The following is an 11,959-nucleotide window of genomic DNA, read 5'->3' as shown; positions in this document are numbered from 1 at the left end:
GGTCACTTTAGATTACAGCCGGGTCTCTTCAGGGCGGGCAATTTCCCGGGGCCGGCTCGCTGCTCCAGCCACAGGTGTGACGCTGATCACGTGACTGGCTGTTTGAGGCTGGTTAAGAGCTGCGTATGTGCAAAATGTATTGGCGAGTATACAGTTCGGCAAAAATCGGATTTGGTTGGGGTAAGTTTAAACACACTTTATATCGACTTCGGCCGTCAGTTTTCAAGTTGAGTGATACCCCCTATAACCCGATCATCGTTATTCAAGTCACACCACCGACTTATCATTCTCAATCTCTCAGAACTTCATCACTTTTCAAGCACAACTTTTTCTACCTTTTGCTGAACTTCCAGATATCCAATGGCTTCCCTCCTGCGACGCAATTTACTCCATCCCTGTGTACGTCGTGTTGCTGAGACTACCATATGACACTGATTGCTCATGATAAGAACTTTTCTCCTTCTCCAGTCCCTCCGCCAGGTAGCAGGCCAGACACTCGCTCCTCGTTTCCTTTCTACCAAGGTACTTTCCACCGTCAACTTCTCTCTCACTCCATATCAAAAGCCTTGTGGTACCCGATTTGCTGACTAAGTCTCAAATCCACAGTCTATTCACGATGAATTGGCCGAGATCATTCCCGAGCGCTTGGAATTAGCTAAGAAACTCAAGTCGGAACACGGCGATAAGAAACTGGGCGATGTCCAAGTTTCACACGTATTTGGTGGGATGAGAGGTCTTAAGAGTATGCTTTGGGATCCCTCTGTGCTCGATTCCGAAGAAGGAATTCGTTTTTGGGGACGAACAATCCCGGAATGTCAGCAAGTCCTTCCGAGTGCGAAGGATGGCTCAGAAATGCTCCCAGAAAGCATGTTCTGGTATCTCCTAACTGGAAAAGTTCCTAGCGAAAAGCAAGTTGAAGCCTTCCAAGCTGATTTGGCCGAACGAAGTACGAAAGTGCCCAAGTTCATTGAGAAATTGATCGACTCTTTCCGTATGTCTGGTCACTCTGCTCTCAGCCACGATCTCCCCAGCTGATGTGACAACGTATTGAATAGCCAAGACGCTCCACCCTATGACACAATTTGTCATGGCTACCGCCGCACTCAAGTGAGTATATTGAACAGGTGCAGTTAATGTTATCAATCGTTACTTATCACATAAACTGTCTGTAGCCACAACTCGAAATTTGCCGCGGCTTACTCATCTGGTATTAAGAAGGCTGATTACTGGAAGACGACTCTTGAAGACTCGCTCGACCTGGCAGCAATGGTTTACCCAATCGCCGCTCGCATCTACACCTCTAAATACAAGGACTCTTCCAAAATACCTGCTATCAACAAGAGCAAGGACCTTTCTTGGAACTACGCCCAGCAGATTGGTTTTGGTGACTCTCAAGGATTCATCGAAGCTGTGCGATTATACAATGCCTTACACACCGATCACGAAGGAGGAAACGTCTCAGCTCATACCACCCGTTAGCTTCCATCCTTAAACATGTTATCGCATCTTTCTATTAGCTAACACAAAGTTACCCAGATCTCGTCGGCTCTGCTTTATCCGATCCATACCTTTCTTATTCGGCCGCGCTCGCTGGTCTTGCTGGTCCTCTCCACGGGCTTGCCAATCAAGAAGCCCTTAGATTTGTTCTCGAGATGAAAGCTGCGATTGGCTCAAATGCTGGTCCTGAGCAAGTCAAGGAACATGTTTGGAAAGTGCTGAAGTCCGGCCGAGTTGTGCCCGGCTATGGGCATGCCGTTTTGAGGAAACCTGTATGATCTTTCATTGTTTCATTGTTACATTTGAGCCACTCATCTGATTTCGTGTGATTCTCCCAAACTCAAACAGGATCCCCGTTTCGAAGCCTTGCGAGAATTTGGCAACAAGCGACCCGAAGTCGCAGCAGACCCTGTGTTCAAGATTGTCGACAGCCTTTTCCAAGTTGCTCCCGGTGTCTTAACTGAGCACGGTAAGACTAAGAACCCGTTTCCAAATGTCGATGCAGCCTCTGGATGCCTTTTGTACCACTATGGTATGACCGAGTTCGAGTACTACACTGTCCTGTTCGGTTGCTCAAGAGCCATGGGCGCTTTGAGCCAGCTGGTCTGGGATAGAGTACACAACTTGCCCATCGAACGTCCCAAATCGCTCAGTATGGAAGTACGTCGTCTGAATAGTTTCTGCCTCTTTTTCTTCGTGAGGTTAACTGACCACTTTTTTCCAGGCTATTGCCAAGATTGTTGGAGCGTAGATACCGCGTGATCCGCCAGGAGATGCCTCACGCGCCCCCTTTCAAAATCGCTACTCGTGGCCTCCAATTTTCCTCGTGTTTATAGAAATGCATAGATTTTTAAATGTCCATGATGATGATGATTGCGGACATGAGCCCTCCCTCGGAGGCAATTTTCATCTGAACTGCTCTCACTGCACCGCCATACTTATTCAAAGCAGCGCAAGTTGACCATTGGTTACATTTGCATTGGGCCTAAACTACACAGCAAGACTGCTCTCAAGATAGAAGGATCTGGCATTCAATGATTGATCCCTTTTGTACTGCTGCTAGCGTCTATTTCAAGTGAACAAAAGTTATGCGTGACCCTGAATTTCTTTCGGATCAATCTCAAAACTTGACATAACTAGATGTTGCCAAACAAACAACCACCGAGTTATTTCTCTATAGTCTCATGTATTAATGTATGGGGTAAAGACAGTTGAACCACAAACCCTTCAGGAGACTTGATGTTTGGCTCTTGTCACAGTGCTCTGAAGCTGAACCAGACGTGGTTCAGCGTTTCAACATCTTGTCTATTCTCTTACATACTTGGCACACATAACCTAGGTAGATCCGAAGACCGAGGGCATGAGGACAGCTTATTGTGTAAGTTTTGGTTGACCATCACCCATACATTATATGATACTTCACTGGGTTGCGCGATTGTGAGGGTGTTGATGCTTTGAGTATATAATATATGGCCTGGTTGCCTCATTGTGATGGTTGTCTTGCTGGCTTCAGATTGTCCAAAGGGGCTCAAGATGTTATTGGGGAAGCAAAGAGAGAAAAAGGTTGAGGAAGACAAACAATCACACATCCATGGTTGAAGCCACTCTTAAATGCACACTACAAAGTCAGGATGCTGCATAATTTCTCTATACAAATTGGGTTGTATGCACTGGAATTGGAGCCACATGAGAGCCATCATCCAGAGTACTTTGGCATCATGCAGCACTTGAAAATGCAAAAAACGATTTTGGGAAGTGGAAGTGTTTGACCTGCATGTGATAGCCTGATCAAAGAACATCATACTCATCATTTGAAACAGAGAATAAGGCAAATGACCTACCACAAACCACCTTCTGCCAGGTGGATACCACAACAGTCCATAAGCTGAACCTCTGAATAGCATGCCCAGGGAACCAATCAAGGAACAGCTGCAAAATGGAATTGTTGTTAATGATTTATAAAAAAATAGTGAAATTGATGGATTAATCAATTCTTTGAATTATGACTTGTCAAATGTACCTCAACTCAATTTGATCCATCAAAACATTCAAGGTGGTCCAGAAAGGTTTTGTGATTTACTCAATCAAGAAATGACCTTCATTTAAGAAAACCTGTTCAAGTTATGTATACATTTATTTACTCAATTATAAACTGTCAAACACCATTTGTGTTTTGTTCTTGTTTTTCTGAACTGTTTTTTAAAAGTTGTTTTTTTTAACTTAATTTTTTGGTAGTATGATCAATGTCACCACAAAATGAAAATATCTTGCTTTACGGTTTGACTCAACTATAATAGTAATCAATCATCTTGAATAATCTTCTTCAAATATAGTTGGCTCTACAAACAAAGTTAGAATTTGACTTGATGATTCACATTGAAAATTGGATTTAAAATTGGATTTAAAATTGGATTTAAAATTGGATTTGTTACTTCTCAATGATCAAAAATGATCATGGACAGATTGTATGGCTTAATTATATTAGTATGAATTTCATTTGGATCCAGTAAAATGATTTCATTAACTCAAGGTCTCCATACCACAAAACAAAAAATAGGTATTGCTTAGAAGATCCATTTGGGTGTTTTCAAATATTCATGATTTTTGGTGTTTTTACCTGAATATGAAGTGCTTGCCTTATGGAAATAATTCTATCATTTAAAAGACATATCATGAGTCTAAACAAAACACCCAAACAAAAATTTCTGATTTGACTAACAAGGAGCTTAAAACTGACTCAAAATTAATATTTTCTGTCCAGAAAAGAAAAGTACAGGTATGTGTTCCTGTAGAAAAATCTCACCAGCACAAAAAAATGGTAAAAATGAGCAGAAAGGTGCCTTGGCTTTTTACTTGATCATTTGTGCTCCTTGTCATTTTTTCATATTTTCAGTGACACAACTCTTTTTTGTACTAATGAAACATGTTTTCAGGCCTCAGAGTGTGACCTGTAAGAACAATGGCGGGGCACGTCAGAAACTCAAATCTTGCTCAAAACCACCAGATCATAGGGTTTTGGACCAGTTTCAAATCTCTGAGCTGACCTAGGCCTGGGATTTATAAGTTACAGGTCACAATCCGGAGTCAACACCATTGTTTCATTAGTACACAAAAGGGGTATTTTAACGAAAATGATAAAAAAAACAGGAGCAGAAAGAAGCAATTAGAAATATGATCAACCTCTTTTTATATTTTTACCATTTTTTGTCTTGTTGAGAGCTTTCTACATGAAAATTTGCCTCTATTTCTCTTTTCTGCACAGAACATATTACTTATTGTGCAGTGTAAATTAACAATTATCAATCTTTCATCCCAACAGGATGTGTTGTTTATTGATTTGATTGAAAAAAGTGAAAAAAGGATATTGCTTCCTTACTTTGGTTGTAAATTGAAGAAGCTTTAAAGATTTTGCAATTTGATTATATTTTTGACATGGCTCAATTTAATTTGTGATTGATCATGAATTTGATTTCAGTTCAATTATGCAGACCAAAGCACTCCAATCACTATATTAGGTCATAAATATGAATTGAATTCAAAAAAACCCTTTAGTGATGCATTTTGTTCACTTACTTATACAACCTTGATTTGGAATCATAAAATTTGGTTCAAGTACTTCAAATTGTAATCCACATAAAACCTTGTATAAGAGCATCCCCAACGCGCCGGGAACTGAAAACCTGGTACAGGTGTCACAAATGACAGTTGGACACCTGTATTTCAGCTTCAGCTTCAGTCGGCAGCACCGCGCGAGCTGAATATGACCTTTGGGTTTCTACCCCTGCCTAATACGTCCGAAACGCCGGATTGTAACTATCTGAGACGTAATTCGTCAGGTCGATCATTATTGATCACCCAATCCTTCCACCATGAAGATAAAGCCATGCTTTTCCTCTGTTGCATGAGTCCTAACTGTGCCCAAACAAGGTATATTCGTTACAAAGCCATTAAGTAAAGCGGTAATATGGCGGTCTTGTGTAAGTAATTGCGTATTGGCGAGGTTAATCATATTTGTAATGCCGTGGTTTGGTACATTATGATTTATGGAATGCATCCCTCTGGCGCTTCCTGATATATAAGTCATTCATAGTTGTTTGTACTTCTTTGTCCTTGTTCTCTACCTTTTATCTGACCTCGTTTATAACCTACTGTGCCTGTTTAAACCTTTCAATTTTTACCTTTCTTCTTACTACACATTGTCAATCTATTACCTTCATACCACGTCCTTGAAACAAATCATTATATCAACTTGTCCATTTCGCTACCGAGATAAATTTACACAATGAACCATAACCTTGTAGAATTCTTGGCTCAATATCAGGTTGGAGCTGCTATACGGTCTCAAGTGGTTTCTTCGCTCTCGACTGTCAACCTGGATCTGCTTCCAATCCTTCTGACGTTGGAGGAACCTCAATCAAGGGGCGGTTCCCAACCTGGTCGCTCACCTAACCTTCAGCGCGATGCCCCTGCTGGTCACGCTAGACTCATGAAAGACTACTTTGCCGCAGAACCTGTGTACGGCAAGGCTCTATTTCGACGTTGTTTCCGCATGCCACGCGACATGTTCCTCTGTATCATGACGGCGCTTGGCGGTGATGACGTTTACTTCACCCAACGGAGTGATGCTTTGGGTAAGCGTTTTATATTACCTTCACTTTGATTCTTATTCGATGTTGAACATAATATATTAACTAAGGATTTTTCGACCAAAACTAAAGGTCATCCAGGTCTATCACCTCATCAGAAGTGCACCGCTGCAATCCAACAACTTGCTTATGGAACTACAGCTGACCAAAACGACGAGTATTTGCGAATTGGTGAATCCACAGCCATCGAATGCCTCCTCCGGTTTTGCAGCGGAGTAATCCAACACTTTGGACCTCAGTATCAACGCCGACCTAACGCCCAAGATGTTCAGCGTATTATAGCCGAAAACGCCGAACATGGCTTCCCTGGGATACTAGGTTCCCTTGACTGCATGCACTGGCAGTGGAAGAATTGCCCTAAAGCACTTCAAGGTCACTTCTCTGGTCGAAAAGGAAAGCCAACCCTTGTTCTTGAAGCAGTGGCCACTCGGGATCTGTGGATATGGCATTCTTTTTTTGGTATGCCTGGAGCTATGAATGACATCAATGTACTAGAGCGATCTACTCTTTTCAACCAACTGTCTCGTGGCGAAGCTCCTCCTTGTGATTTCGTCGTCAACGCTCATAACTATCATGCTGGTTATTACCTCGCAGACGGCATCTACCCGAACTGGTCCACTTTGGTTAAGACGTATAGTGCACCTTTGACACCCAAACTTCGGGTTTGTTGTTTATGTTAATAATCTACTTGTTTTACATACCCTTTTCACCTAACGTCTCAATTTGATTGTTATTATTTGTAGTTATTTGCTAAATACCAAGAGTCTACTCGGAAAGATGTTGAACGAGCGTTTGGAGTTCTACAAGCTCGATTTCATGTTATCAAGGGAGCTGCCAGGATGTGGCAACCTTCATCTCTTGCTTCGATCATGAACACATGTATTATATTGCATAACATGGTGATCGAGGCGCAGGGAGGTGCAGGATTCGAGTTTCTCGAAGCTGAAGAGCTGGTTCCCCCACCACGCTTGGCAAGGCCACCTGGTTTAACCGCACGGTTCTTGCAGGGAAGAAGCGCATATCGTGAGGCTGATGCACATCTTGCACTTCGTGACGATTTGATTGACCATATATGGAATACGGATGGGGGTGATGATGTTTAGATGCAATTATGTATCTTGTGTTTTTACTTTTGCTTATAGTTTATTTTCATCTACACTCATTCACTTATTCAGTTTTAGGTCAAGTATAAATTTTGATAGTTACACCTTTCTTGTTTTTGTGTTTGTCCAAGTCGCTTTTGTTCATAGTCACTAAGTTCTTTCATATTTCCTCATTCACTCATTACAATGTAAGATAACAAAATGGCCATTATGATTTGTACATATTGATCAATCGATCTGAGGTGAGGAAAAAAGAGAGAGAGATAAAAGAGAAAGATTCAACATAGAGGAAGGAAACAGTCTCATCACAGTCGTAAGTGCGTGAGAAGCGTGGCTTATACATGGTGAATCTCATCTTCACCATCATTGACCCGATTTTGAAGCCACTCCCACTTGACTTCTTGATCTTCCATCTTCACAAACATCGCACCCAAACCCTCTCGACGCAAAAAATCGGCGGCTTTACCTTTGTCACCAACCTTTTGGAGGAAAGGTCCGTTGTAAGTATAAATAAGGTAAAGGGCATCACGGATGGAAGCTCTGTCGTCGCGGAGCTTATTCTCTATAAGCACTTTAATGTTACGCTGAGCTTTCACCCGTTTGTAATCAAGCTGGTAAACTATCTCGATGACGTTGTCTGATGTTTCCATCGTTTGTGGACTTGACTTTTGGTGCAACCTTGATGTGGTTCACTTCATAAGGCCGGATAATCAATGATTAACATTAACAAGTGCTAAACCGCACAATGAAATGAAGACTTACCAGATCCATTAGATACACTGGAACGGCTTCCATTGGAAGCGTTGGACAGACGATCTTGACGAAGCGAGTATCGAATTTGCCTTGGGCTAAGGAGAGGTACGTAGTCCTTGCAGATCCAACACTCTGCAAGGGAAAAAGGTGTTATATATGATCAATATTCCAGTAACAGAGTTCAGGTAAGAAACTAACCTCCTTTCACTTCCAAAGCGGTTCTAACGCCCCACAGACGGACATCATCACAAGCGCAAGCAGACATAGTAGTTTGATATAGTTAAAGTTAATAAAGCAGATGTTTGAAGATATAAGACACCGAAAAATTTAATAGATGAATGAATATTGCGATAGAGTGGTGATTTTATTTACAGCTATGAACAGTGTGCAGTTGATGATCTTGGGGTGGAGACGTTCAGCGCGAACCTTTTATATCTCTGAAAAGGTCACATTCAATCTGGTAGCAACTGTAACAATGGCAGATCGGTGTGTGGCTACGAGTTCGGCAATTCCGCAGACCACACTGGATATGTTAAAATCCACGAAAAATATGAACCAAAAGAGTGTAGTAGAATGAAATTCCAAGGGAGGCGGACAAATGGGTTAATGAAAGTACTGAAGTAATACAAATAAGTTCCAATTGGGTTTCGTAGAGTCATGCAAGGAAAAACATAGAGTAGAGCAAACATGCAATATACACAAGATAAAGGAGATGACATATAGGTTGTTGCTAAATAAACACACGAAATATAAAGATTGATATCAAAGGTAGAAGAAACTTATAATGAACGAGATGAAAGTTAGAAGAAAAATATAATAACCAAAAGAAATAGAATAAATCACTATTCAGCTTCCCTTCGAGCGCGCAAACGGCGAATCACTTCGCTTCTGCGTGCTTCAATCTCAGCACGAGCAACATCATCAAGTGTAGACATATTGGTAGTCAGGATGGTCCAGTCTACCATGCTTTGGAGTGACTCCTGAGCAGCTTTACCTTGCTTTGCTAACTCGCGGTTAGACTCCGCAACTGAGTTCTGGGTCTGTAACATTTGAGATTGATTCTCTAGCATTTGCGGAATCAGCTCCTCAGTCAGATTCGATCGGCCTCGCTTAGCCTGCTTTGAACCCATAGGTCTGTCCATTTTAGGCAAGGATTCGAGGTCACTACCCAGGTTGAGACTGCTTGAATCATGAGAACCATTCCATTTTCCGCAATGTTCGACATAAGCTGGGTTCTGCTGCCATTTAGGAGTATCTTTAACAATGTTGTAGCTTGAAATATCCTTGAAAGCGGATTTAGTGTCGGCTTGATACATAGTAAGCGCATCCATGATCTGATCAGCTTGCGACTTTCCACTTTCATTCAACATAACAATTTGAGAAAAACAAGCGGCGAATTTAGACATTGAAGCGTTAAGAGATGACCATCGGGCACTGAGTGATTTCCAAGTTCGTTGGGATTTTTGGTCCATACGGAGATTGAAGTCATCTGCTATTTTACCCCAAAATACAGCGGACTTTTGATCGTTGCCGGTCACCGAATCTTGAGATACATGAAGCCAAGAGGTACAGAGCTGGTTGAGAGATTGCTCATCAAAATTAGACCCACGGCCGGAGGGTCGCAATTTGACAGATGACTGAGTGTTTTGATGGTTTTCAGATTGAGTCATCGTTGTTTGAGTTGAACTAGACAACGCGGAAGAAGGTGGTACCTGAGAGCTAGGTGGTTGAGTTGAACTAGACAACGCAGGAGAAGGCGGTACCTGAGAGCTAGGTGGCCAATCTTCATCTGGAGAATGAGCTCGAAAATGATCGTGATTGTTTCAAGGTGGAATGAAATTGTAATTGTAACGGAACTGTGGGCCAGTTTCAACAGAATCTCGGCGGGAACGGTATTGATTTTTGCTGTACTGGGAATGGGCGTCAAGAGAGCCCTCGCGGCCGTTGTTATACATAGGAGGTTGTGTGCCGGAGGTGAAACTTTGTAACGGAGGACCTATGCTGGAAGGCACTCGGCTTCCTTTAAAACAAAGTATAAAACAAAGTATTAGCAATCAGAGAATATGTACCAATGTTGAATCGTCCGTTGCCACACTCACAATGTCTGGTAACACCCTCAATAGACAAGTTGCTCATACCGGTACTAGCACGGGAGAACGAAGAACTCATGATGACTATGGAGTTGAAACTAAATAATATTGGCACAAACAGATATTTGCACGATGAAGATATAGGACTTGAACTAGATAGATACAAACAGTGATAAATGGATATCAGATGGAGGGTAATATTGACTTAGGCTTTGTCAAAGTTGCTCTTTTATTATATTACTGCACGGACATATACATATTACTGATATCTACCTAGTACTTCATTGTTTCGCTGCACAGACATGGCTATCTACACATACTGCCTTCAAAAGAGGAGGGCTTTGATGAAACATCGCTGGTGATAGGACATGATCAGATCAAACGCATGGATTGGCCGCTTGATCTGATCGAGGATGTGGTAATACGAGCTTCAAGGTATCAAGATATGACACAATGAGACCAAATAGGCGAGTTTGCTTGTCTCAAGGTGTCCAAAATGTGAGAAAACACGTTTTCCGAGGTTTTCGGCTCAGCTAGAAACAATTTGAACAAGCCGTACGTATTCCAGCTGGCGGAATAATCGAAGTCACACCCATGGCCAACTGTGGGACTTTTTAGTCGCGCTGGAGGCTGATTTTCGGAAAATCCTTGCAAACGTAAATTTGACATTACGTTTCTGTCAGAAACGTTAGGTAAACCCTATGTAAAGGTTACGTTTCCGGCGGCGCGTTGGGGATGCTCTAACAAATGAAACCAAACAAGAAACCATGAGCAGTTGAAATCAAACCTAAAAATAAAACAACAAACCAATGTTAAGCAAAAACAAATTGGATTTTTTTGGTTGAAGAAACTCAACTATCACCATTCTATGGTCCCAATTTCTTTTGATGATTCTCTGATGAGATCAGACACTTTGCTTCCTGAAATCGTAATTTTGAATAGTGTACAGGTTGTAATTTATAGCTTTTCAAATCAATTCCTTGATTTTTTCTTCTGATTCTTCTGATCTTTTTGGTTGTAGTCTTGATTTTATTTTGGTTGTTAAAGCAGGTCACCCATACTGACACAAATGATGGTGTGTGGTGCTGGGGTAGTGGATGTTGCTGAGTTGGTCACAAAGGGTCCTGCATTGTGACAAGATGGCTGAGTGCTTGTAGCACTTGGGGGGTATGAGGGACTCTTATGGTGCTGTCTTCGGAGGCCTGGTGTAGTCTGATGTTGATAGGGACGGCCTTAATTATGAAGGGTTCTGAGGTGGAATAGAGCCATGAGTCTCTGGGGCCACCACAGCGTGGGTAAATGAAGCAGTGTGGGATCCAGCAGGAACTGGAAACAGCTGTCTTGCTTTGTGATTTTATAATATATATAGATCTTGCCAGTAGTGTAAATCACTTGTGGCTCTTCTAATATTGCTTTTGCTGATGATGGGTTTATTTTCACTTTTTGCTTGTTTATTTCAATTTTCAATCTTTTTTGTTTTTTCCTGAAATTTTTACAATGTAATAGGTACACCATGGGGCGGCCGGCACGTGAAGATCAGGTGAAATTGGCCTCTGCCAATAAAACCTAGGCTCTTCACACTATGCCACATCTACCGGCTACACATGAAAGCCAGTGTGACCATCACCCAACATGGCCATGTGATCACAAGGTGATGGCTCACCTGGTCATTAGGTGAGAAGCCTCACCTGGTCATGGTGTGAGTCATCTCACCTGATGGGACACCTGTTCATTGGGTGAGATGGATCACACCATGACCAGGTGTCCCATCACCTGATGACCAGGTGAGCCATCATCTAATGAACAGGTGAGCCTTCTCACCCAATGGATAGCTGGGCTGTCTTGCCCAATGAACAGGTGATGGGTCATT

General features: G+C 42.0%; 2 protein-coding genes across 2 annotated transcripts; one reads left to right on the top strand and one right to left on the bottom strand.

The window, feature by feature from the left end:
* Positions 1 to 236: 236 nt before the first annotated feature.
* Positions 237 to 2,366, top strand: MELLADRAFT_45441 (uncharacterized protein; the record flags this gene model as incomplete). The annotated part of the gene is made up of 8 exons (XM_007416231.1): positions 237 to 399; positions 469 to 522; positions 607 to 991; positions 1,056 to 1,107; positions 1,173 to 1,474; positions 1,537 to 1,769; positions 1,846 to 2,157; positions 2,222 to 2,366. The coding sequence occupies 8 exons, from the start codon at positions 361 to 363 to the stop codon at positions 2,246 to 2,248; spliced, it is 1,404 nt and encodes a 467-aa protein (XP_007416293.1).
* A 5,215-nt stretch (positions 2,367 to 7,581) lies between these two features.
* Positions 7,582 to 8,264, bottom strand: MELLADRAFT_67836 (uncharacterized protein; the record flags this gene model as incomplete). Its single annotated transcript, XM_007416222.1, has 3 exons — positions 7,582 to 7,883; positions 8,009 to 8,131; positions 8,198 to 8,264. 3 exons carry the CDS (start codon positions 8,262 to 8,264, stop codon positions 7,582 to 7,584), a joined length of 492 nt encoding a protein of 163 aa, XP_007416284.1.
* Positions 8,265 to 11,959: the final 3,695 nt, after the last annotated feature.

This window comes from Melampsora larici-populina (genome assembly GCF_000204055.1).
Source record: "Melampsora larici-populina 98AG31 unplaced genomic scaffold MELLAscaffold_58, whole genome shotgun sequence".
NCBI lineage: Eukaryota > Fungi > Basidiomycota > Pucciniomycetes > Pucciniales > Melampsoraceae > Melampsora > Melampsora laricis-populina.
Note: the sequence above shows the minus strand (reverse complement) of the source record. Positions and strands in the feature narration are given on the sequence as shown.